Source organism: Marmota flaviventris, chromosome 17 (genome assembly GCF_047511675.1).
Source record: "Marmota flaviventris isolate mMarFla1 chromosome 17, mMarFla1.hap1, whole genome shotgun sequence".
Taxonomy (NCBI): Eukaryota; Metazoa; Chordata; class Mammalia; order Rodentia; family Sciuridae; genus Marmota; species Marmota flaviventris.
The window spans coordinates 39156773-39183949 of NC_092514.1; the positions used below are offsets into that span (position 1 = coordinate 39156773).

At 56.0% G+C, this 27177-nt stretch overlaps 1 protein-coding gene across 1 annotated transcript in view; it reads left to right on the forward strand.

Moving 5' to 3' along the window:
- Positions 1-9838: 9838 nt before the first annotated feature.
- Positions 9839-27177, forward strand: part of LOC114082779 (transmembrane protein 132E) — a 49017-nt gene continuing 31678 nt past the window's right edge. The window contains exon 1 of the mRNA XM_027923867.3: positions 9839-9905. Within this exon, the coding sequence (XP_027779668.1) occupies positions 9839-9905 (67 nt within the window). The remainder of the gene's footprint in view (positions 9906-27177) is intronic.

Sequence of the window (27177 nt, forward strand, 5' to 3'; positions counted from 1 at the left end):
ACCAAGGGCAGGGTCTAACAGGACTGGGTTAGATGTGGGTGAAGACCCCTGGCAAGGGGGACCTTGCCTGACAGGGGACATTCAACTCTTCCATGAGGCAGTCCCCAATCTGAGAGGGGAGAAGACCTTGCCATGAGACTTCCTCCAGACTAATGGGACACAGCCTTACCTGGAGGATGTCCCAGACTAAGCAGGAGTCCTGCCCTCTGGAACCCCCTTTCAGATGCAAAGACTCAGCCCTGCCTTGTGGGGGAGCATCAGCAAAGAGACTCAGGCAAGATTCGGTCTGTCCATGACCTTGGAGGCAAAGCACCTGCCTTGGAAAGTGCCATCTGAAGGGTAGACATGGGCTCCTTCCCATGGAGAACCCCACCCCCATGCACCCCTAATGTGCAGGTCAGGAGCAGCTAAGCCCCTCCATACAGCACTTCTTAGAGGGACCTTCATGATGATCCTCAGGCCGACCTGGCCTGAGTTCAAATTCCAACTGCATGCCCTTGAACCAGTGACGCAGGCTCTCTGAGGCTCCTTTCTCTACCTGGAAAAATGGGAACTTGCCTGGAAGTGAAAATGAGGCCAAGCAGAACAGTCCAGGTCTCCCAGGCTAGTAACCGAGCCAGCATCAGGGACCGGGAATGGAGCCCTGCACCTGCCACACCCTTCCTTGAGCCACCAGATGATGGCACAGGGGCCGGATGCCCAGGAGGAGTGTTAAAGGTGGCCTGGGGGTTCAGACTGCAGGCTCAGAGGCAAATAGCATTCTAAAAATTAGCATCTCTCACCCCAGAAGCAGCAGCAAAGTTGCCTCGGACGCCCCCACCTCCAAAGAGACGCTTCTGAGCTGGCACTCTTCCCTTTGGGGGTTATTTTTAGTTTGTTTTCCCAGTAATGATTCTTTTGGGTGGATTTCAGGGTTGTAGCTGTGTTCTCTCTGGGAGACGGGAGCGGTATCCATACACATTAAAAAAAAGAAGAAGAAGAGGAAAAAAAAAAGAGGCTTGTTATTCATAGTAATTCAACTGGATTTGTAAAGTTATTATTAAGCATTTGTCACCACAAAAGTCACTCTGATTTGGCTTTCCTTGGAACTATTCTCCCTGCCCGGTTTGGTTTCCCTGCCTCACCCGGCAGCACGCAGCAACCTGTCCAGAGCACACAGCAAGATGGAGACGACTGGGCAAGAAGGTGAGTCCTTCGGGGCTTGCATCTCAGAGCGGGAATACGGTGTGGATGATCGCGGTAACGAGCATTCACAATAGAGTACCTGCCATGAGCTGGCGCAGACCCCCAAGTGCTGAGTGACGGTCAACACTCAGCATTTACAGATGAGAAACTGAGCACCTGACGTTAAATTAGTTGTATAAGATCACACAGGGGGTGGACAGCAGAAGCAGGATTTGAACTTCAGGCCATCTGGCTCCAGGAGTTGGGTTCAGAACCATCCAGTAGAAGCCTACCCTAGGAACCACCCAGGACTGGTGGAAATGAGGCCCCCATAAGACCAGAGAACGTCCATCTCTCTGTTCTGTGCTGCAGCCTAGAACATACTTCATCCAGCTGGAGGACAGGAGTGGGACCTCAGCTAAGGAAATCACTCTACAGATGCCCCTGACTTCCTTTGAGTGTTCCCTGCTGGTGGATTCTGGGGTGGTCATAGGACGTCCCAGAACATCAGCCTCAGAGGCATTTGTAATTAGATGTGCTCAGAGCAGGTGAATTGAACCCAGGCTCCAGAAGCAGATTTTGAATAGAATCCCAGCTCTGCCCTTTCCTGGCTAGGTAGCTTGGAGCAAATTACTTTGCCTCTCTGAGCCTCCTCTTCCTTCTCTCTAAAGGGAGATAATATTTACATGTCACTCTGGATTACAGTGAAGTTTCAGAGGAGTAACGAATAGAGTCCCCCAAGACCATGCAGGGCATTGACCTCCAAAATATTTCCTCTTTTGCCCGCCACCCATTCATTCATCTGCTCGATAAACATTTAGGAACCTTTATTTCATGGACAGTACTGTGTCCAGTGTTGTGGGAGATTTAAAGGTGAGCAGAATATAGTCCTTGTCCTTAAGGATTTTATAAGTGAATAGAGGAAGCTAAGACAGAGACGGGGTGAATTCTAACGATGAGGCAGACAGTGATTGATTCCATCTGGGGGAGGTAGAACCAGGCTTGGAAGAAAAGCCTCCACAAAAAGAGAAGGAAGGAGGAACAGGTGTGCTCACAGCAAATGCCTGGCCCAGGGCTCCAGGGAGAGAAAGGCACAGCTCGTGGGGGGAGAGTGGGTCGAGGTGGGGATAGGCTGGGAGGTTGTGTCAAGCCCTCCGTGCCAATCTGGGGCACTGGAATTAATCCTGCAGGCAGTGGGAAGGTGTAGAAGGCTCCAGAGCAACACTGAGACGTAAGTGATCCAAGGATTCAATTTGGGAGGTAGGGCAGGAGCCTGGAGCAAGAATTCCCATCTTAAGAGAACAGGAAGGGGAACCTGGTTTTGACTCCAGTCCTGAAATGAGAGCCCTGTGGGAAGCCAGGGGAAGTACCCACTGCTGTGACACCCGCTAAGGCTCACAGAGACCCAGAGGGCTTGGACCGCCTATCCAGACGTGGTGTCTGCAGTGACAGGGCTTCCCCACCCAGCGGCACTGGCCTCCTCCCCAGTCCAGGCCTGGCTCCTCCTCCTCCACCTTCCCCAGCAGCCCAGACTGGCATTCGCCACCCAGTGCTTAGGTGGTGCCAACCCCAGGGGGCCAGGCAGAGTTGGCTCGACAGCTGCACGGGGTCATGGGCAGCAGCACAGGAGCCTCTGGGGAGCAGAGAGGCCCCAGCTTGTCCTCTCCTGCCTGCACACAGCAGCCAACTCATGGAAGTCATAGTAATGTCAAGAGCCTGCTGCCATTTAGCTGCTGGGCTGTAGCAGAGATAGAGCCTCTTTCTCTCTCTCTCTCTCTCTCTCTCTCTCTCTCTCTGTGTGTGTGTGTGTGTGTGTGTGTGTGTGTGTGTTTGGCCAGTGCTTTGCCCTGGAATTAAGTGGAGCTGGAAGGGGGTGGGGTGGGGAGGGATGGAGGGGGAGAGCAGCATCCAGCCTGCATGGCCCAGGTCCAAATCCTCCCTTGGCTGGGAGCCCAGGGTGGTCCCAGCTTACTGCCCACGTATGCAGGAGGGAAGAAGGGAAAGGGAACAGCCAGGGTCAGAGTGCGCATGGGTGGGAGTGGAAGGACTGTGCTGTCTAAAGAGGGACTAACGGTGGAGATTCTAAGAGAATGAGAGTAAAAAGACTTGTGAACAGACGGTTCCAAGGGTCACAAGAGTTGCACAAGAGTGCAAGAATTGGGGTGCGTGTGCAGACACATGTGCTGCTCAAATGCTTTGTAAGCCTCCCAGTGTCTTTGGCCTTTATGTGTGAAGTTGTGACTGCATATAGCAGCTCTGAGCATGCGTGTTAGCCCAGGCAGGTGCCTCTGTGCCTGGGGACGGTGTGCCCGCGTGCCTCTCCAGCCTCCTTGCTCAGCTCTACCCAGCTCTCAGAGGTGCTGAAATCCAGCTCTCTCATGCACCAGCTTATGAAATGTACTCCCTCTTCCTGTACCTCCTCTCTGCTGCCTCTTCTCGCCACTTCCCCTGGCCTGTGCAACTTGTCTTCCTTCAGTGCCACTCACAGAGTGGCAAAATCACCTCCTCCAGGAAGGCTTCCCTTATCCAACCACACCTGTGCCCTAGGCTGAACCAGACATCCATATGCTTCCCTCTGTGGCCGTACTCACTGCCACCATGGACCGTATACCCTGTGTCTGCCCTCCTATCTCTCCCACCTGCACTCCCTGAGGCCAGGGACCAGTTCACTCATCTAACAGAACTCTGAGCACATAGGAGGTGATTGACATCTCACTTTTCAATGACCATTAACTGAGTTCTAGATAGATGTCAGGCCAGGGGTCTAGAAGGATGAGGACAACGCAGACTTCCTACCTTCCTGGGTCTCCTATGCAGAAGAAGAGACAGACAAATCAACACAACCTGATAGATGCTTAGATGCAGGAGACACAGGGCCTATGGGTGCACAGAATAGGAGTGTTGGCCAGGGAAGTGTTGGGGAGGGCTTCACAGAGGAAACAAGTCCAAGGTGAAAATAAATGAGTGATATCAATATAACTACTAGAACTAGAATCCAAGGTCTGAGCAGAACCAACATCCACACTGACCAGGGCTGAACCTCTGAATCAATTATCTAGGGAGCCTCATTCCCTTCAGGAAAGAGAAGATTGTTTCCCAAGTCTACAGCAAAGCTGAGCCTGGTTAGGGAACTTGGGGGTGGGCACAGTGTGGACCAGGCCCATCCTGATGGAGGATTATATTCCTGTCTGAGTTGGTAACTGACTTTGTGACCTCGGGTCCATCACCAGCTCTCTCCGGACCTTGGGTTTCTTATCTACAAAAATAGAAGCAGGTAGATTCTGACCTATAATCCTAAATTGAGAACAGGACTCCATGGGGGGCAGGATTTACTGTGTAGAGATGACTGGGTGCTCAAGATGCAGAGGGAAATTGAGCAGAGGGTAATGTGCTCAGGGCTTGAGAGAGATGCCGTTGAAAGCGAGGCTGCAGAGTGTGTGGCAGGGCCAGGATGTTAGGGAACCATATGTTCCAGTGTGTCCTGAATGGTCCACTTAAGGCTGCCGTTCCAAGGTAACAATTAATAGCACCCCTTTTGATTCTCAAAATTATCTCAGTTTGGATGACCAATTATAGTCACGGTCATGAGCCATATCCCCCTGAAATTGACATGTTGGAATCCCAGCTCCAAATAACTCAGAATGCAATTGTATTTGGACATCAGGTTTTAAAAGAGGTGATTAAGTTGAAATGGGGTCATTAGCATGAAGCCCTAATCCACTACGACTGGTGTCCTTATAAGAAGAGGAAGAGACACTAGGGATCCATGAGCACAGATAAATGACCATGCGAAGACACGGCAGGAGGGCATCCATCTGGCAGTCCAGGGAAGAGACTTTGGAGAAACCAACCTAACAGCACCTTGATCTTAGACTTTCAGCTTCCAGAAATGAACTTGTTTAAGTCACCCAGTGTGTGGTATTTTTGTGATGGCAGCTGGCGCAGACTAGTAGGTTACCTCATCTTTCAGAACCAGAACCAGGTGTCCACTTGGGAAACCCACAGGCTGGGCCATTATGCCCGCTGCCCTTAGCTGCTGTCATTCGGACCTGTGGGTCAGCAGTGGTCCTGGAATTCGAGCTAGGGGGCAAAGAGGTCCAGCTTCAGGGTAGGCTGGGTGACTGTTAGGCTTGCCAAATGTCTGCACAACTGTCTGCTAAACTGGATGTAGATCTAACAGCATGTAGGTGTGAGTCTGGGTGCCAAGGAAAAGAGGTGAGAGGCCGAGCTTCTTAGGTCAGTGCTGCAGACAGCACTGCCCTCTCTTCAGAGACCCCTTGCTGCCAGAGACCCTGGGTTGACCTCCTTCACCACACTGCCCTCCCTGGGATGAATGTCCTGTTTAAGCCTAGAGTTCCATAAGCATGTCCAGGGAGATATGGTGGCCCTATCACCTATGTAATCCTGATCCACTACACATCATGTGGAAGTGTTAAGTGGGCTACATCGCTGGGCTTTGCAATCACATTCCTCTGGTTTTGAACTGTGGTGCTACTACTTTCTAGCTGCATGACCCTAGACAATGAACTTACTTTCTCTAAGCCTCGGTTTTCTCATCTGGAAATGGCAATAATAATAGTATTTATTTAAGAGGGTTGTAGTGAGGATCCAGTTAATGCATGCAAAATGCCTGTCTGGGTGCCTGGCATATAAAAAGCCCTCATTAATATTAGCTATTAGTATTACTAGGTTCTCAATATGGGTTTGTTGATGCTCTTGAACTTGTACCATCTGGGTCTTGGCGGTCTTGTTCAACCTATGCATTCTAGCGCCTATCACAATGCTTCATACCTAAAATTAGAGTTCAATAAAAATTCAAAGTATTTAATAAGGCGATTGAATTAATGGGCCTTAATTTTTGCAGCTGTAAAATGAGAGGGCTAACTCAGGACATCTGGAGTCCTCCTGTAGCTGAAAAAAGACTGGGACTCCATAGTGATCCCAGGAACATCCTCTTAGTGATGTGCCACATTGGTTTGTTCTGTCTTCCGTTAGCAGGCATCCTGACAACCAGGGCTGTGCTGAAGGGCATGCTGTGAAGGTCCACTGTGGGGCAGGCTGGGCAGGGGAGGAAGTGGGTTCTAGTTTCAGTCTGGGCCCTTGATAGGCATCCCTGCAAGGGTCTGAACCCCACCAGCTATCCATCTACTTGGAAGGAGGTGAGGGCTGTTCCAGGCACCCCAGGAGCTAAAAATTGAGATGACCCCCAACCACTGCCAATCTTCTATTCAGAAAGACACTCCACCCCAACCAGGAAGGGAAAGCAGAAAGTTAAGAAGGTGCTTATTTGGCATGGTTCCTCCCTGAGCCTGGACTCCATCTGGTGGAACTGCTCCACAGACCTGCCCCTCTGATGTTGGGGATCGTCCCAGTACTGTTGTGAAAGAGAGGGAGGAAGAAGGGGAAACTGAGTCGGGGCTGGGAGAAGAAGCATGTGTGTGAGTTCCTGATACTGTGTTCAGCTTCTAGAGTGGGCTGAACCACTGGCCCTCCAGCTCCTGTGGAAATTGCAAAGAATCGTGAAGAAGGAACATTTGATCCACTTCGCCGGGGACAGCAGCCTTATCTCTTCCCTCTGGCCATCCTCAGATCCCATTCCTCTCCAATCAGGTGGGTGGGCAGGGATGGAAGGACCCCCTTCTTTCCTCTCTTCTTGGAGTCCTCTCCAGACTCAGGAGGTGGTTCTCTCCCCCTACTCCCACACGTAAGCCTGATTGCTGGCTTGCCTCTCAGTGGGATGGTTAATAAGCCCTTGGGTGACATTAATTGCCATCAGGCATTAGGGGCCTAATGAGAATCATCTTCTTTGACTACTCCAGCACCTTCCATCCCCAGGGCCTCCAAGAGCCGGGCCAACCCTCCCCACACTACATCTCCAGCTCCAGACAGATGTGGGCGTGGGGGAGGGGCTCCTGCAGGCAAGCTGAGGCAGGGACAGACAGCAGCCCGGGAAGAGGGGGGCTTTCTGGAGCCATTTTCCAAAAGAAAAAAAAAAAAGTCGCTTTCCTGGATGAAAAGGAAGTTCATAGGGTCTAGAGGGCTGAGTCAGGCAGATAGGGGTTGGAACAGAGCACCCCAAGCAGCATTGTTCAGACCTGTCTCACCCCACACTCTCCATTCTAGTTGAGTGCAGGGGTATGGAGAGGTAATCTTCAAGACCCTTGTTCCCCCGCAAAGGTGGGGGGGCATAGGACTGAAGACCCTTTTCCTCCAGAGTAGAGCAGGATTGAGAACAGGCCTCTGGGGGTTAGGGCATGATGCTCAATGATGCTACAAAATCATTGCTATTGATCCAATGCTTGATTGACCGTTGACGGTTGACTTGTCCAGTCTGATCTTGGTTGTGAACTAATGGAAAGGGCCTAATGGTGGGAATGAACGGCCATCCCATCCACCCCTCCCCCTCACCAGCGCGTGCCTGGGTGAATGTGCAAGAAGGGCAGTTCCTCGCCCAAACCCCAAACCCCTTTAAAGGTTTGCAAAACAACCTGTAAGCTGGCAGTCGCTCCTCTCTGGCCTCCACCCCCTGCTGCCAGAGGACTGGGTCTACCAGGAGCTGGGACCCTGGCACATCCCAGCACGAAGCTGAGCCCGAGAGCTCCTGGGCGCGGCAGCTAGACTGATTCCCACCGGTGCCCTGGGAAGCCCCACGCAGACCCTGGTGGTGGGGGCAGGGTGCCCCCTACCAGCGCCTCTGGCTGAACGACTGTAGAACACCTCCGACGCCCAGCGAGGAGCTTGCATCCTTTGAAAAGGGACATCGGCGACTGCGGTGGCATGTACCGGAGAGAAACGCAACCGCTGCAGCCAGCCAACCCCACTTGGGTCCCAGCGCTAGCCTGCGTCAGGGAGGAAAAATGAAACGTAAAAGCGAGGAGAACGGAATCGCTGGGTCGACTCTTGCCCGAGTCTCATTAAGGAGCCGCGCGCGCCCCCAGGCTGGGAATGCGGAATGGACACGTGGACAGACGAGGGGGAGCTGGGGCGGGGGGGAGCCTCCGTGGCGCGCGAGCCGTGGGCCGCGCGCTCCAGGCCACGTGACCACGGGGAATCTGGGAGGGGAGGGGAAGGAGGGGAGCGAGCGCGCCAAGCTCTGCGCCCGCTACTGCTCGGGTGGGCGCTGAATCCTCGACCCAGGAGGAGGGCGGCGAGCGCGAGTGTGTCTCCCGAGTATTTTACGGTGGAGCAGCCGGCGCGAGCGCCGAGGAGGCGGTGGCGGCGGTGGCGACGGCTTCGTGCAACTGTGGTTCCCCCCGCCTCCTCTTCCTTATAGCTCCTTGATTCTTCTACTCCCCCTACACACGTCCATGGGGAGCCGGCCCCGCTGCTGGCACCTTTCTGTTCGGCCCGATAGGCACCAGCTGCCGCCTCCCCGGCCCGAGGCTTCGCAGGTGCCGGGTGCCCTGGCCGCTGGCTCGGCGCCCTTGTCTGGCCACCCGCAGCCGGGACTGGTGCGGCGATCCTCTCGCCCAAACTGACTCCGAGAGAGCGAGAGCCGATGCCCTGCTGCACTGAGACAGCGGGAGAGCGGGCGTCCAGGGGCAGGGCGGGGGCGGCGGGGAGCAGGAGACGTCGGAGAGTCTGAACCCCGGAAAAGTTCAAGGTTTGTGCAGGTCCCCCCCGCCCCAGGGAAGGCGAGGAGCGAGGCGGGGCAGCGCGCCTCTCTGCTGATACAGCGAGACCGGGGAGGGGAGGCCGGGAGCTGCAGAGGGTTGGCGGAGCCCCTCTCCATCCTACAACGTTGTGGTCTGGAAGCTGGAGTCGATGCTCTGGGTAGGAAGGGCTCGGATCAGGGCGCATTAGCTGGCTTTACCGCTCCCTCGTTTCTCTAAGCCCCATCTCATCTCCTCTGGGGCAGCCGGTTCTGGCCGCACCACCCTAGCCCCAGACACCAAGCTGCTGCCGGGCCAGGAGGCGCGGGGCCTGCCTGTGATGAGCGCGGGCCCTGGTCGAGACGTGAGAGAGAGCGCTGGAGTCCAGGAGCGAGCCCTGGAAGGGGACAAACATCTGGCCACCCGCTTCGGGCATTCCGTCTGGGCGTCGCCTAGGGTGGTGGCGATCCACGTCGCCCGTCTCAGCACTGCACGGAAACTTTTCCTTCTCTGGATGGATTAAAGTTGCCTTGATTTTCTCTTTGCGAAAGAAATCATTCATTTGCACCCGACCTAGGATTTTTATGCTGAGGCTGCTGCAGGGCTCTTGGAGGAAGAAAGCTGCGCTCTCCATGTGGGGTTACCACCGAAACCAAGGAAATCGGGGCTTCCGTTGGCAATCTGCACCCTCAAGCGAGTTCAAATTCGAGCTGGGCCGCGGGGCCAGGGGATTCGGCGCTTGTCTCTAAGCGGCCCCCGGGACGTCCGCGGCCACCGGGCCCCGGGACTGCACGTGCGGCTCCCCCCTCGCCTCACAGATCCTGCAGGGGGCACCAGCCGAGGGAGGTGGAGGCTCCTCCCGCCCGGAGCTGCGCCCCCACCAGCTCCGAGGGTGTAGCCAGCGGCGCCTGGGACGCCCCCTCCCCGCAAAGTGTCCCCGAATTGCGCTCCTTGGTCACCAAAGCTTCTGCAGAGACAGCTAGGCGCCACCGCCACACTGAGTTGGATGTGACCAAGCCCATCCTGGGGCCAAGTCATCGTCGACTGTTGTCCCCTCGGACCCCTTCGGCCCCGCCTCGGCCATGGCCCCAGGGATGTCGGGCCGCGGCGGCGCCGCCCTGCTCTGCCTTTCGGCGCTGCTCGCCCACGGTAAGTGTCGCGGCGCAGACTCGGGGGTGAAGATGCGGCGGGCGCCACTGGAGGGGGCACAGGGAGGACCGGAGAAAGGAGAACCCCTATCTCTACCCCCCGGACTCTGCCGCCGCTCCCAGCCTGGCGTCTTGGGCTGCGGCTTGAGTTATCGCCGGCCCCTAAGCCCTCTGGCGGGAGCTGAAGCTCGAGACCCGCGGAGGGGACCGAGCCCGGCCCAGGAAAAGGGCTGGGGGGGGGGGAGGGTTCGCTCCATTCCTCCCAGGGTTAAAAAGAAGGGTCTAAACCCGAGAACCTGGGGGCGTGTCCGCCTACGGTAATCTAGAGGGGTCTGCTGGATCGCGTTCCAGCTTCCCCACCCGCGGTTCCCCCTGCAGCGGGCCGGGCGGGGGGTTGTTGGGATCCGTGCGATCGCATCTTCTCCGGCCGCTGGCGCGCAGGCGGGTGCGGGGCCGCGCGGCCCGCTGTCTGGCTTCCTGCGGCGGTCCTGGAGAAGGGAAGTGGACTGACAGGGCCCCGGGAGCCGCGGCCGCCCGGCCGCCCGCGGTCCTGTGAGCTGCATCTAAATGGCCGGCTTAGCGGAGCCAGGAGGCGGGGGGTTTGGGCAGCAGGCGCAGGCAGGGCGCGCGGAGGGAGCGGGCTCCGCGCTCTCGCTTTCTGCAATCTGTTGCGTCTGCTCCCCAGGCTCGCCCCGGGCTCCTCGGGAAAGGGGTGGGAGAGGGAGGGGCTGGGCTGGCGCGCTTTGGCTGTGGGACAGGGGGGACACGGATGGGGGACAGAGGGTCTCTGAACAGCCCCCCAGCGTGGTAACTCAGACCAGACGGAAGGTGGCTGCGGCGGGCCTTCCGCAAGCTGGAGATGCTCCAAGAGGAGAAGGGAGAGGGAGAGGACCCGAGGGAGGAGAATGGAGAAGAGCAGCCTCTGCCCTTCCCAACGTGTATCCGACCGGCCCGGGACACATTTCCCCAACCAGCAAGGGCGGGGTGGAGAAGGTTTCGATACCCCACGCTGAGGGTGAGCCTCGGACAGGATGGAGAGGGACTTGACGGAGGGGGTAGTGGCCTCTCCACGTTGGAGGAAGACTCTCCTTGTTCCGTGCTCAGCTTTTGCCCAGAGCTGCCCAGTCCCTAGGAGCCTGCCCAAGCGCGCCATGTGTGTGCCCAAGGTCTCTAGCCAGCGGCCTCCCTCACCCTGACCAGGGTGCATTCTCAAGGTTGAAAGAATAAGAAAAAGAATGGTCTCTCAGAATCCAAGGGTCCTGGGGCCAGGAGGGGGAGGGGAGTTGGCTGACCGTTCTCTATGAATGGGGATTGGTTGTTCCCCGTGGGGAGTGACTCTAGGGGGCTGTTTTGCCTTCAGTTCACCAGTGATAGCAAACCTCAGTTCTCTACTACAAGAGCAATGGGCAGGGCAAGCGCCAGCCTGGGGTAGGTGGAAGTGGGTGGGGCGGCTGGGAGTGCAGCTGAACCCCAAATCTCTGCCTGCTGGGGTTTGCAAGACTGAGGATGGGAAAGGGGTAGAGGTGGGCTCCCCTGTACACTGGAGCTGCGGGCTGCTGGCGACTAGCCCCGGTGAGCATGGAATCCAAGTGCCCAGCAGGAGGAAACCTGGAAGCTCAGGACTGGGTCCAGGCATGGTTCTCCCCACCTTTGCATTTTGCTGTCAGACTTCCATCCCGAAATCCAGTTAAGACCCCATGCAGCTCAAACACTGTCCTTAGGTCTCCACCGACCCACCCCTTCCTAATCCCTCAGTTTGGCACTAAATTTCTTTTCCCCTCTGTCACCTGCCAGCATCTTGTCTGCTTTTTAGGCTCCAGTTCCAGGTGGGCCTTGGTTGCTGCCTGCAAGTGCCTGGGATTGTTTGCTCTCTGCTTCTGGTTTTCCTTAGGAACCCAAGGGTCTCCCTGCTGGTGGTCCTGGAGCAGTGGGCAGAACCCTGGCTTTTTCCTCTGTCTGTCACATAGCCACTGCTAGCCCAGTGCTGCACGCATGGGGCTCAGGACCTGGCTGCAGGAAGAAAACACTTGAGGTGGGGCAGGCTTCCGCCTCCTGACTGTCTGACTCCCTCTCCAAGCCCCTCCTCCCCTGAGACAAGGGGCATCTTCCCCATCCCATGTCTGAGTCTCCCCTCTGCTCTGGGGAAGATGCTTAAAACTTGGGGATCCCCCGAATGGGAAAGGCCCAAATAAAAGAAACCTCCCCCTGAAAAAAAAGGTCCCCTGGCCCTTCCTCCTCCAAGGCTGCCTGATGGCCATTCTGCCAACCATTTCCACTGATAAGGAAGGCACATGGACTTAATCTCAAGCCTAATTCATGGTTGGGTTTTCTGGGTGGTCCAGGATGCTGTCGGGGTGGAGGGGCAGGTGCAGTTGTTCGACGCCTGGCAGGATCCTGGGGCCACAGGGTTCTGACCACACAGACAGTCTGGAGGCAAGTAGCCTGGGTTTCTGTCTGACTCTGGCGCCACTGGGGAGGGTGACCTTGGCCTGCCTCCATCGTGCCCCCACCTTCCACGGGCAGTGTGGTCTCTGGCCCATCCATGCCCTCCTCTCTTTCTGCCAGGACTGCTGGGCAGAGAACCCCCCATTTCCTTTCAGGGCCCAGCTCAGCTCAAAGGGTAGATGGTGGGGGGTATCTGGGTCCCCTTGAGACTGTTGCCAGTCTCAAGGCCTCTTCCAGAGATCATCTGTGAAGGCCATTTTCTTGATTCTGTCTTTGGGGAGACTCTCCTCCATATTTAGTTTGAATGTGAGTTTGGGAGGACCGGCTGGTGGCTCAGTCTGTGGCAGAGCTGATCATATCAGCTGCCTTAGTCAGCTTTGCCCTGGTGTCCAATATCCTCCATGGACATGTCCCTATGGACATCTTCATGTCTGGTACACCCCTCTCCATCCTCCATGTACCTCATGAGGAGTAACTCTTCACTCTCCTGCCTTTTCGCTTTCCACGTGCCGTTCTCTCCATCTGGATTACCCTTCCTCCAGAAATCATTTCCTACCCTTCAAAGCACAGTTCAGTTATCACCTCCTCCGGGGAGTCTCCCTAGATTTCCCAGTGACTGCTCTCTCCAGCAGCCCTCCTGCCCCAACAGAAGTACTAGAACTGTCTTGGTGTTGCCTCTACATATCCTCCTGCCTTTCAGAGACTAAGCCAGGCTGGGCACACACAGGAAGCATGTGCACAGGCGTGTTTACCTCCTGACTCCCACCTGCTTCGAGGACAGGAGACAGTCACATCTTCCATGTCTTTGCCTCTCACTCCAGTGCTTCACACATAGTAGGTGCTCAGAAGAACTGGATGAGGCGAGGGAGAGAGCTCTGGGCGCTGGGGCAGAAGAGGGACAGGGGAGGAGACAGGCAGGGACGCTAGGAAGAGAGCAAGAGGAAGGAGCAGGCCCATGCCATGCCCCTGGAGTGGCATCTACAAAACACATGGATCCCAGGTGTCGTGTTATGACATGGTCTCAGAATATAAATGCCAGTGTCCCCCATTGCTCTGGGTGCATGATCTCAAGTGCGTGTGGCCCCCAGCCCAGAAAGCGCAGAGTTTCTCCCTAGGCTGTGTCCACGCTCCCCATTCCATTCCCCTGATGACCCAAGCCGGGGCCTCCTTTGGAGATGCAGGAGGACAGGGCCAGGCTGGGGTGGCCCCGCTGCTGGGAGCCAGGTGTGTGCTACCTTCCTCCTCCCACACCCCTGCTCCTCCTGGCCACATGGAGCCCTGTGCCACCACACAGCCTTGTTAATGTTTGAGGCCAGTAGGTGGGGATGTGTTATAAACTTGGTGACAGAAAATGAGCTTTATTGGAATCTGTTCTGAGGATGGCTGGGTGCTTGGCTCAGGAGGTGCGGCCCCTGTGGGCTATCAGGGTGATTCCGAGGCCCTGCTGGGGGCCAGATAAGCCCCCACGGACCCCTGAGGCTGGGGGCAGGTGTGATGCTCCTGCAGACACCAGACCTGAGAGGGGCTGCCCCCCACCCCCAGGGCCTGGCCCACTGCCTGCCCGGGGCAGGGTCTCGCTTTGTTCCCTGCTCATCATGTAGTGACATCCACAGAGCCATCACGTCCAACCACTGGATGGCTGAGGAAAATGGACACGCAAGGCCAAGGGCTGACCAAGGTCATCCCCCAAGTTAGTTCTGGAACCAGGACCAGCCCAGAGCCTGAACAGGGCTCCTGGATTGACGGAAGGCCCCCCCAGCCCAGCCATCCTCCCTCTCCACAGCCTCTTCCAGTCTCCAGGCAGCCTCTGGCCTAGCAGGGGAGGCCATCCATCACTGTAGCGTTCCTTAATCAACCTGACCAAGCACTAAAAAAGAAACACAGAGGGGTTGGGTCTCCCTCCCAGCTCCCAGTGTCGAGCTCCAGGCCCAGTTGCAGAGACCAGGCAGCCCTGGGTTCTCGCCATCGCAAAGCAGTTTGAAGCCACAGCCCCCAGGATGCAGGATGCCTGGGTTCAAACACGGACTGTCATCGAGACTTGCTGCATGGCCCCAGGAATCTCGCTCCTCCCTGAGACCTCTTTTCCTCCTCTGCCATTGCAGAGAGGAGGAGGAACTGTCCAGGCCCAGTCCCGCCCTTGCTTGGTGATGAGAAGCCCCCTCATCACCCCTCACCTTCCCGGGCCTCCCTCCATGGGCACTAACATGGGCAGGCGCTAACAAGCGGGGATGATCTCCTCCCGCCCCTTCCCCAGGGTCTCCCCCACTCCTTCCTCGCCCGTGCTCAACACGGAATTTTAATAAGAAATTAATGAACCGGTTATGTGCGTATATATATATATTTTTTTTTCCAAGAAAATAAATGTCCTTTCCTATTTTCCTTCTCTTGTCTTTTTAAATGCAAAGAAAGGCAGGACGCGTTATCAGCCACTCAGCCGGCTGCGCCATCTCCAGCCGTCCCCAAGGATGAGGCAGGGTGTCACAGAGCACCAGCACTCAGCCAGCCTCACACACCAGTCTCTGGGGGACAAATGGACAGCCCAGGGAGGGGGTCCTGAGAAGTGAGGCCAGCACGGTCACAGGGGGACAAGCCAGCCCTGAGAGCACCCTCAGCACCCACAGGCTGCAAGTCCAGAAGTGACCGTCCCCTTTCCACTCTTCCCTTTGCCCCTTTTAGCTCCCCTCCCTCCTAACCCCCTCCCCACACACTCCAGCACCCCAGGCTCTGCTGGCTAACAGACAGCCCAGCAGGATGGAGTGGAAAATGGGAGCAATTACCTAGATAATTCAGTGCTTATTGCACAAATGAATGAATGCAAGAATGAATTATTCAGTGCAAAAAAAAATGGGGGTAGAAAAGATAATTGAAGAAAATCTCCCCCCCCCCTTTTTTTTTTGCCTAAATTATCTAAATAATTATCTGCCTTTGGAAAGTTCTCCTTTTTATCCAACTTGAGTCCTTCCCACTGCATTCTCGCCCACACCTATGGCCTATGGGGATGAGCGACTGGAGACTCTCTTGGCATAAATGACTTCCCTAATCAGTTCAAACTGGGAGCAGTGGGAACATGTGGACTGGCTGGTGTGGGGTTTCTCAGCTTATTGTGTCTCCAGGGGCCCATCTCTCTCCTGATCCTAGGAGGGGCTGAGAGAATAGTGTGCCCATGGTCACCAGGATGGATGGATGTCTCTTAAAGCAGTTCAGGTTCCCCGAAGGCATCTCCATCTAAGACGTCCAGGCCCAACAACATGGGGACCTCCAGGGCAGACCCCTGGCCCCAGGGAGAGCAGACAGCCAGGACACCCCTCCCCTCCGCCTCAGACCCCTCCCCAGGATCATAGCCCCAGCAGCGACCAACTTCAAACAGGAGAGCTGCGCTGCACTGGGTGGCAGCCTCTCTGTTTTACTGAAGGAGAGGAGAAGAGGTGGGGTGCCCTCAGGGAGCACCCCATTTGACAAGAGAGGCAGCCTCGTCTCCACAGAGGCCCATCTGATGAGCAGCCTGCACAGGTGGCCATGGTCGCCTGCTTGCCGCGGGTCTGGTGGGAGAGATGCCCCTTTGCTCAGAGGTTGTAGGGCCTTCCCTTACGGTCCTCCCGCCCCGGCCCTGAGACCTGGGGGCTGTGGGGAGCCTGGCTCTGGCCCAGAAGTGGATGTATTTTTGGCAACTTGGTTCAGATGATGCAGCAGACTTGTCACGGCAGGAGCAAGGTGTCCTGTCGGTGGGAGCCAGAAGAGAGGCGCATGCTCAGTGCGCGCCTGCTCAGCCGCGGTCCCACGCCGCCTCTTGGAGAGTTCCAACCGCCTGTGCGGTTCAGATCCACTTGACGCTCATGGTGGCCGCCACGTGCAGGTAGCCCTGTGGTCCCCATTTCACAGAGCCCTGGCCTCACCAGCTTTGGAAGTCAGGTTTTCTGAGCCCGCACAGGGAGGTCTTCTTAGCAAACCTCTCCGTGTCCTACAAACAGGGACCAAGCACAGAATGAGCCACAGAGACAGGGACCACCCGTGGGGGCCTCTCCAGCCTCACCTGGAGCTGCCCTCCACCCCTCTCCTGGACGAGTCATGCTCTTTCCCACATCAGAGCTTCTGCACCTGCTGCCCCCCCTGACCCAAGCACCTTCCCACCCATCACCTGGCCCAGCTCCCCAGCCACAGCATGTCCACCAGAGAAGGCCACTCGATTATCATGTGAGCAGATTTGTTGTGCTTTTCATTAGGCTTCCCCACTGGCCCTGGGCTCACGTGGACACAGACAGGGCGTGATGGCTTCGCGGCCGCTGCCCACCCAGGGGTGTCTGACGAGAAGCAAGCCTTTGGTAATGGGCCAGAGGAATCCATGAATGTGCACAGGGACACCCCCACCTGTCACCCAACAGGTGTTCAGCTGGGGCGCTGCCATGATCAGTGGGCACAACAAAACCCCTGCCCTCAGGGAACCTGCCTGCATCGTGGGGGAAGGGAAGGCAGAGGTCGGGGATGAATCTATCCTATAAGTCAGTTATATCTGTTAGAAGGCAAAAAGTAGGGTAAGGGGAATTGGGAACTCTGAGGAGCGTGTGCGTTGGGGACAGATGATTAGCATCAAAGCGAATGACCATTGGATGAAGCATCACCCAGCAGAGACAGGGGCAGGGGAGGATGTGCACTGAGTGAGAGCCACACATCTGCACCCGAGAGAGCCCGAGGGCAGAGGCAGCAGCCAGTGTCAGAGTCCTGGGGCACGGGCTTGACCATTCGAGGAGCAGAAGGGAAGCCAGAGGGGCTGGAGTGCCATGATGGGTGGGTGGGTGAGTGGGTGGGTCTTACAGGGCCCAGAGGCCCTGGTGAGAAAGCTAGCTTGCAAGCTGAGAGCCACGGGGAGCCATCCTGGTGGAGCCCACAGGCCATCTGTCCTCTGCAGGGCATTTGGGATGCTAAGCGACTTCCCATTTCTTTCACAAATTTTAATTTTTTGGGAGGGCGGCGGTTACAGGGGATTGAATTCAGGGGCACTCAACCACTGAGCCACATCCCCAGCCCTATTTTGTATTTTATTTAGAGGCAGGGTCTCCCTGAGTTGCTTAGCACCTTGCTGTTGCTGAGGCTGGCTTTGAACTCATGATCCTCCTGCCTCAGCCTCCCGAGCTATTGGGATGATAAGTGTGAGCCACCAAGCCTGGTACAAATTTTAATTTTTTAACAAATCATCTACCTTTACAGAAACTCCACTTCTAAGGGGACGTGGGGGTGACACACACACATGCTGGGTCTCATTTGCTGCCACTCTTGATTGGGGGCATGATAAACTAGAGGCTCTTGAGTTCAAGGACTGCAAAGCCCCATTTCCTTTGAGTCCCCGAGCAGCCTGCAGCAACTAGGTCATCTGCTGCTGGGACCTCGCCACCTGCCCCTATTTGACACCCGCAGGGGTCTTGGTTGGTGGCCCCCTCCTCCTGCCACCCGCAGCCTGTCGCTTGCATGACCACTGCAGCCCACGCCTCGTAGGATGTGACCTGCCCAGGGGTGACCCATACTCTCCCCTGCCCCGACAGGCTCATGGGGCATTTGTCCAATAGGAAGGAACTCTTGGATTGGAAATAGGAAAAATTGCCATTTTCTCAGCTGCCAGCACGGCAGAGAAATGATCTCAATTTTCTATGGCTGTTCTCGGCAGGAGAAAAACTGCCAGCCGCCAGCCCAGGCATGAGAGGTCTGAAGGCTGGGGACAGGCGGCTGGAGCTGGCGGAAGTGGCGGGGTGAGAGCCAGGTGGGCACTGCCAGTCCTCCTGCCTGGGATATTCTCCTCAGCCTCCAGCCCCCACCAGCCGCACACCTGTGTCTGAACAGCCATTGAACTGTCTCGTTATCTTAATAGTCCATTATTACTGAGCACCTACTGTGTGCCACTCAGTGCAACCCCCCAGGGCTAGCAGCGACCCAGCTCCGATTCCACATAGTGGAGACATTTATGGCTCCCCCCTCCCCTTATGGCTCCCCACCCCCTTCACCCTTTCCCTGCACTCAGCTCTGGAACCAAACTGCTCATCTTAGTCAAACCCTGTGTGGTGTGGGGCAAGTTATTTAACCTCTCTGTGCTTCGGTTTCCTCATTTGCAAATGATTACGAAATTACCCCATTTATAAGGAAGGTTGGTATGATGATTCAGTGTATTAGGACACGCCAAATATTTAGAGTCACACTTAGCACACAGTCGATGTGCAAAAACGACAGTTGTCAATATTGTTGCTGTTAATTTTATAAGCGCATGCCAGGCACCGGGTTGAGTGGAAAGATGAAGGAAATGTACCGCCTGCCCGTAGGGAGCTTCTAATGGGGCATCCCAGGGAGATGAGCTCCGTCTGCAGAGATTGTGATCAAATGCAGAGCCGCAGACACTGTGGAAGGGACACAGAGTGCTGTGGAGGGAGGGAGGGAAAGGAAAATTCCTTAACGGTTAGAGGGGCTCAGGGGAGGCTTCAAGGAAGAGGTGTCACTCCAAGAGCCCACAGCCAGGCTCAAATTCTGCTTCAGAAGGCTGGACACTCAGCGTCTCTTGGGTCTGATTCCCTGAGAAGGACAGAAACACAGGGCAAAAATAGCTACTGGCCTTAGAGCATTCAGAGTGCAGGTTGGGGACAGCCAGGGATGCCGGCGGCGAGTGCAGGCTATGAGGCTGTGTGCCCAGGTACGTGGTTGGTAATCCTTGACTTGGACGTTCTTAAGGCCTCTCAGGACTGTGACCTCATGATCAGTGGAATGCTGGGGAGGCCTGGAAGGGTTAGAGCGGGGAATGGCAATGATCAGAGCAGGAGTCCCAATAATTACTGGGTCAGGGGTCATTCTGCAGATTGGTATAAAGCGGAAGGAATTTGCTGCAGCAGCCCCTCTGGGAGTCAGGGGTCTCCAAATGGGAATGACCATGAGAAGTCATCCAAGGAACCGCTGCATGGCAAGGAGCCTGCTTTAGATCCAGGGAAGGGGTCTGAGTGTGAGAGCCTCCTCTGCCACTTAGCAGCGTCCTGACAGCGCTTCCGGCCTGATTGCCCTTCTCCTCCCTGGTCTCCACCTCTGTGAGGCCAGACGGCAAATGGAAGGGGGCAGGCAGCTCACATGGCGGAGGCTCAGTATTTGCAAGTGCACTCATTATTTTAGCAGCCAAGGCCTGGAGAACACAAGAGACTTGCCAGAGGCTTCCCGGAGGTTGGGTTTTTGTTTTGTTTGGGATCTTTTTTTTTTTTTTCCCTTGGTGACTCCTAGCAACATGCTCCTGGATTTTAAAAGCAGTGGCCAGCGGCCGGCCCCTGTTCCTTTCTCCCTCTTCCTTTCCTCCCCAGAAAGCAGCCCCAGGCCTCTGCCCACAGTCTCAGCGCCTCTGCAGCCTGTTGGGGTGGAGGACGCTCCTCTGGCTCCAGCTTCCAGCCACAACATCCAGTACCTGGATGGCCACGCCACCGCTTCCTGATGGTGACCCCTGCCATGGTAGCCCCTAAGGCTGGGCCCCTAGGCCAGCGCAGGCAGCCTGTGTGGCATGTCAGGCTCAGGGGCCCGGGGAGTCTCTGCAATGGAGCCCAGGCCTTCCCAGGTCCTGCAGCCTGGCCCTTGAAGGTCCTGGCCCAGGGCTTGCTCCTCCACTCCTGGCTGGGGACAGGTGGCCCTGGGCATGCCACTCTTCCATCTCAGTTTCCTCATTCGACAACAATGGGAAGAGAAGCCTGCCCGTCCCGTGTGGCCGTTGAGTGGGCAGCAGAGGTTTGGCCCTGCCTTGCACAGTCGGCTCAGTATATGGTCACCGTGGTCACTGACGGTCCACGGTGTTGCTGGCCGCAGGGGTCACCTCAAACAAGCCTGCTCCACTCTGCTCGCCACTCCCCAGTCACGTTCTCCCTCTACTTAACTGTTCACTCCCCACCCTGGCTCTCAGGTCTGCTGTGTGTGGGGACAAACCCTTCCCTCCTCCAGTTGGAGTTCAGTGTCCCTGTCCTGAACGTCCAGGCTGCTGGGCGGCGTCTGCCCCGTCCAGAAGAGACAGAACAGGAGCCGCGGGTCTGCTTTAGAACATTGCTAGTCTTCACATGAGAAAAAGAAACAGCGGACACTGATTTTAATCGTTCATTTGAACCAATGTATCCAAAGATTTGTCGTGTCACCTCACATTCCACATGGAGTCCTGCGCCATGGTCCCTTCTTTCCTGTTCAGTCCTTGTGCTCCTGATGCTCCCCAGCAGCACATCTGGGGTCCAGCAAGCCAGGCTGCCCGGGGCCAGTGCTGTGGGCACAGGGCTGGCTGCTGCCCGAGGCCCTGCGGCTCTCTCCCCAGGAGTCACACACTGGCCCTGGTGAGCTGGGCCCAGGCCCTTCCCTGCAGGCCTCCTTGGAAGTCCCCTGCCCTGTCCTGCCCTGTCCAGCCCTGCCCAGCGCTGGTGTGGTTCATGCTGGCCACTGCGACTCCCATCTAGTCCAGCAGCTCTGTCCAGGGCCAGGGAGGCAGTGCCCAGCTTCCCCCACCCCGGAGACCATGTCCCCCTGGAAACCATGGGTCAGGTCGAGCCCACTTCTGCTCAGCATCTTTGCCTCACCAGGAGTGAAGGCCAAAGTCCCCGCGGCAGCTCACAAGCCCTCACGGCTGTCCCCTTCCGGACCCCACCTCTCCATGCTGCTCATTTCTAGCCGTGCTGGTTTCTTTGCCATCCCCAGCATGCCAGGCACAGAGCCTTGGGGACCTGGTCTTGCTGCCCGGCCTTCTCGTCTGGTGTCCTGCCTGGACACCTCTTCCCTCTCACTCCACTCCGTTTTCCGCCGTGTGGCATGTTACTTGGGTATGTGTCCACTGGTCTGCACACTGACCCCCTTTGGAATGGAAGCCCCCGTGAGCAGGGGCCACGTGAGTCTTGTTTGCTTCTGTGCTCCAACACCAGAACCAGAGCCCAACCAGAAACACTCAGCACGTATTTGTGAGATGAGAGAATCAATCATGGAGGTGACTCCTTCCCATCCTCTCACCCTTTCCACCCAGAGAGCCACTAGGAAGACAGATTGGTAGTTAAATGGGTGACAGGGACCAGAGGTGAAGAATTTATTCCTGCATTCACTTATTCAGTAGCACATTGGCCGGCCAAATCCTAGCTGTGTGACCTTGGGGAAATCACTTAACTTCTCTGTGGCACCATTTATACATTTCAACGATGGGATATGAGGACTATGTTCTTCATGAAGCTATTAGAATGAATAAATGAGTTTATGCCAGTTCCGGACTTGGGGCAGTGCTTGGCTTATAGTACGTGTTCAATAAATGGTAGCTATTGTTTTATTTAGTGCATGTTTTTGGACATTTCCTCATCACCAAGCACTGCAGCAAACGCCAGGCATGTGGTGATGAAAGTACAGTTCCTCTTGTCACGGGGCAAGGCTGTGAGCAATGCCAGTGGAGTGCAATCCATGCCAGGGTGGCAGAGGTGCCAGAACACCTGGACTCACTGGGGCTTTGAAGTGGGTCTGGTGGGATTCTTGTCATTTTGCAGCAACCACTGCCAAAATCTGTGTGAGCCGCCGGCAGGCTGAGTTCCAGCAGCTCCGGGGGTGGACATTTTGCCCAGAGCCTTCCCACCCAGCTATTGCAGTGGTGCTGGCAAAGAATGCAGCCTGGCCGGGCGCGGTGGCACACACCTGCAACCTCAGCGGCTCGGGAGGCTGAGGCAGGAGGATCAAGAGTTCAGAGCCAGCCTCAGCAAAAGCCAGGTGCTGAGCAACTCAGTGAGACCCTGTCTCTAAACAAAAATACAAAACAGGGCTGGGGATGTGGCCCAGGAGTCAGGGGCTTCTGCAGGGACCCCTTGGCCAAAGTCACTTCTGCTCCCTGAGGGGACTCCATGGGTTGTTGAGCTGAGGCTCAGGAGCTACGATTAATCTTAGCTAGAAAGAGCGGATGTTAGGCCTGCATCCTGGGGACCAGCCACTGGAAAGAAAGAGCAGCCTGAGCCTCCCTGCTGCGGGCGGGGTGCTGGGGAGCTGCCCTGCACACCATTTACGCTTGCAGTCTCTCCAGACAGTGGCACAGAGGGGCTGCTCAGTGAGGCAAGGTCCCTAAAGTCAAAGAAACTTACACCAGGGAAACTAGAAGGGGACTTCATGCCCCTCTCACCTGGAACCATCCCTGTCTTAAAGATGAGGGACTAAGCCCCAGAGAGGGGGATGATCTTAACTCAGGTCACCCAGCAGTCAGGAGTTGCAACTGCAGGTCGAAGACCCAGATTCCTGACTCCCAGGCCTGTCACTGAGTTTGAGTTCGCCCCCACCTCCAGCTTCCCCTGTGGGCTGTATCTGGGAGATGCACCCCAGAAGGCAGGGTGTGGGCATGGGATGACCAGATTCCATCTCCGTTAATCACATCACAAGTAGCAGGAGGTGGGGACTGTGGGGACAGCTTCGCTAATATGTGACTGATTTTCTCGTTTTTCCCCCACTACTCACCTCTCTGTGACCACGCCACTCCCCTTTCACATTGTGTGTGTGTGTTTGTGTGGGTGTGGGTGTGTAACATACTTACACACCCACACACACATACACACACACAACCTGTGCTCCCAGGCATCCAGCTCAGACCTCTGATCCTGCCCAGCCAAGGCCAATTGTATCCTTGTCCAGCCTAAAAAGAGTGATTTCTCCTCTCTGGGGTGATGGGTCCCAAGGCTCTGCCTCTGGCCCCCAGTGTCATGAGGCAGTGTCATACCCGTTCAGCTTGGTCCCAGGGCCATTAGCTGTGCTCCTGTACGGTGCCCCATACACAGAAGGGAGACAGAGCTTGGAGCAGCTGGCTTAGCCGGGGAGCGGGCTCCCTGCTCTCGTGTCTCAGCCCGTGTCCAATACAGGCTCCCCCTGATCCCTTTCCATGGTTCCCAGCTATTCCCCGAGTCTCCCAGCCCTGGAGTGTGGGGACCAGGGACCAGAGCCCCGTGGCTCCTGCCCCGCTCCCCTCTGGGAATCTAGACTGGTCCTCACGTCCCTGCAAAGCTGATTTGCATAAAACCTTCCCAGGGCCCTGCCTTTAAAAGTCTTCATCTTTTCTCTTCTCCCTAAACGGCCCCTAAATGATTTCTGTAAATTGCTCTAAGTAGCTCAAAAAAAAAAAAAAAAGAAAGAAATAATAATAACTCAGCCACTGGCTGCCTGACCGGAATGCCGATGGCTCTCCTGCCTGCCTGGCCACAGCTCCGGGCTTCTTCCTGCAGGGCATCCAGACGCAGGGTTCCTCAGCTCCAAGGCCAGAAAGCAGAAAATCAGCCTCGCACCCTGGGCCTGGCCTCCTCCCTCAGCCAGGGGAATGCCAAGGTCAGGGCTGTGACCTCCATCTGACAGGGAGCTCCTGGGGCAAGAACATGCACCCCTTCCCTTCAGCCTGCTCCACCACACTGGGGACTCCCAGGGACAGCTGTGCCTCCCCGATCCGTCTGAGGACTCCTCCAGAGGAGCCTGCCTCTCTCACACAAGAGACGCCCCCAGGAGAGCTAGGCTCACCCCATCAGTGGGGAATTCCCGCTGGCAGGGCTTGGGGGACACCCTGAGGCCCGTCTGATTCTCCCTTTCCTTGTTCTGCATCTCAGATTACGACAGAGCCCGTTCCTTTCACCCCTTTTAGAAACCTAGGTCCTGACCGCTAGACTGAGGTCTCCTTCATTCATTCATGCTCCCAAGCTTTTCAGAATTCCTACTGTTTGCCAGACACTGAATGAACTTGTGTCTTTCTGCAGATATGGTCCCTCTGAGGAGCTCCTGCAGCCAGGGTCCCCAGACGTGGCTCGGTTCTCCTTGGGGCTGACACTCAGGACCGCCATGGACAAACTCTCAGCCATGGCCCTGGCCGCTCTTCGTGACCATGACCTCTTTTCAGTGTGGGCTCTGCCTGGGACCAGAGGCAAGAGAGTCCCTCCAGCGCTAGGGAGGGAAGTTCCACCTAGAGACCATGACCTGGGCAGGACTTCCCTTGGGAATCTCCACCCTCACTCCCCTCTGCCCCTCTGGCCCATGGAGCTCTACCGTCACCTGGCCATTGGGGGTTGAGGTGAGGGGCCTTCCTCTGTAGCAGAGGGACAGTGTGTAGCCTTGAGCAAGACCCTCCCCCTTTCTGGGCCTCAGTCTCCTTGTCTGAGATGTGATAGATGTGTATGCAAGCAGTGGTTTTTCTAAAATATTTTTAGCCAGAAAAATGTATAACCAATATACAACACATCATAACATATTTATACGCTACCTGTAGACAAGATAGGCCACGCGTGATACAGATGAGATCAGAGCTGTGGGTTGGCGGGAACATGGAGGTACTACCTTTCCCTGTTACCCAGCAGCCCTTGGAACACCCCCAAGGAGCCCAGCTGGCCAGCTCTTGGCCCACTTTCTCCCTCCCCCAGACACCCACTACCGTGCCACCCAGGGGCCTGCGCAGTGCTGTTGATGGGAGCAGGCCCACCCTCTCTACCCGCAGTTCCCTGGGACCCCACTCTGTCTCCAGTGGGGGTGAAGTCCAGGAAGAGAACTGGTACTTGCCTGGGCACCCAGCACCCCTGGGCACCCTGCAGTGAGTTCAGCCCCAGTGAGAGCCGCAGGCACGGGAGACACCCCTGAGAAGGTGGGTTCACTCCAGAGGAGGAAGAGCCTGTTACTCATCCTGCCTGCGCTCCCTTTGATGTGCAGGAGGAGGAAGACGGAGAGCAAACACAGACGCAGCCCAACACTCCCCTCTCTGATTTAATTGGAACCCAATTATGTGAATAATTGTTACAAATGCGAAATCACCTTCCACCAGCCTGGGGATGTGGGCCAGCGCTCAGCATGACGGCTCACCTGGGCAGGGCCTGGACTGGCAGCTTAGGGTTTTCCTGGGGGTGGACGGGTGCTGACCTGAGGAGCTCTCACCACCTCCTGCTCCCTGCTGGAAGCTCCAGCCGGCCCCTCTCGGCAGCTCTTGCTGCTACGTGAATTATGGCTTCAGATCTCCAGCCTCTACCAGGTCCTCACATCTGCCACCCTTTGTCTACCCTGGGCGTGCGCTCACCATCCCAAGCTCACAGATGATGGCTCACGGGGGGCCCGACAGAGCCCAGGTGGGTGAAAATAAGTGGCATGCTTATGGAATAGATGGACAGGGCTTCCAAGCAGTGACAGAAGGAGGGACCCAGCTGGGACACGGCCAGCCTTAGGCAAAGACCTTCTAGATGGAATTGGAAGCAGGTTCCAAGGACTGTCCAGAGCAGGCCTCTAATGAAGAAACAGAGGTGGGGGTTCCTTCACAGCAAGAGGGTGCATGGAGAGTCGGATCATGGAAGATGAATCGCTCTCATTAGGGGGCATTCTAGAAGCTGCATAGGAACACCTAGCACCATGCATCCGGTCGGGGCTCAGCACCCCACCCGTTGGCCAGCGGTCAGTCACATCATCTTGGAGTTCCTGTCCTCACTGTGGTGGTGGGCTGGTCTGGTTGTGGCCTCGGCACTGAGGCTGTCAGGATATCCCCATCCCTCCCTGATAGCCCGTGCAAAACGAGTGTCGGCTGCTGCTGCTGCTGCCGCGTCACAGTCAGGGGAGGGTGGGCAGTTATGGATTCTGGGGATCTGCGGGTTGAGGCGGAGGACAAGACAATACCTTTTGCAAGACACAGAACAGGTCAGACAGTGGTGCTCAGTCTTGGCTGCATGCTGAGGAGTATTTTTTAAATGCTAGGGTCTGGGTTTCTGCCTAGAGATTCAGAAATTGCTTCCGGGTGATTCTGACGGGAAACCAAGATGGAAACCCACAGCCAGAGCCAGCCTTTCCCGAGGCTGCAGAGCAGGGACGGTGGGACCACCCAGGCCTCCCAGATTAGGATAGGGGGGCTCTGGGAACTGTGGCACTGGGACAGACCTAGGGGGGATCCCCTGAAGCTGGGACCTGCACAGGGAAGGGGACAGGGAGACCCCGAGGATGAAAGGATGGGACCCTGGGATGGAGGAGGGAGGCAGAGGTGAGTCGCAGATGGGCCTGTCGTAGTGTTAAGTGACTTAGAGGGACCTCTCCATTTCCTGCCTCCTCTGCTTCACTTGGTCCCCTGCTCTGGGACCCAGAATTCAAGGTATCTCTCTTAGATTGCCAATCAGTCTCAGCATGTACATAGTAGGGGATCAATAAATACTCACCAAATTATGGGTAAAAATCCGCTTGGTGGGCTAGCCTGGGAATATTAATACCGATAACTACCACAGGCTGAGCATTCTTAATCTGAACACCTGACATCCCCAACGCTCCAAAATCTGAAGCTTTTTGAGCACAGACATGACACCCCAGGTGGAAAATTTCACGCCTGACCTCCCATGATGTATCATAGTCAAAATGCAGGTGCATTAAAAATATCGTGTAAAATTACCTTCAGGCTATGCATGTCAGGTGCTGAGGAGCCACCCATAAATTTCATGTTTAGACTTAGGTCCCATCCCCCAAGATACCTCATTATGTATATGCAAATATTCCCAAAAAGATAGGAAAAAAAAAATGGAACTAAAACCACTTCTGGTCCCAAGCATTTCTGATAAGGGATATTCAACCTGAGCTACTACGGATGACTCCTGATAATGTGATCTGTGTAGGAAAACGTGTTGAAATGTGTTTTCCGAGTTCTAAGAGCCAATTTCCAATGAACTTTTGATAAGCAGCCCTTTTATAAGTTGAAGCCCGTCTGTGGAATATGGGGTGTGTGTGTGTGTGTGTGTGTGTGTGTGTGTGCGTGCATTCACACGCATCTGTGGGTGTGGGAGAGAGAGACGGAGACAGAGATGTTCTGCTTTCAGGGAAGCTAGTTAGCAGGGGCTCCCCCCTCAGGGTCT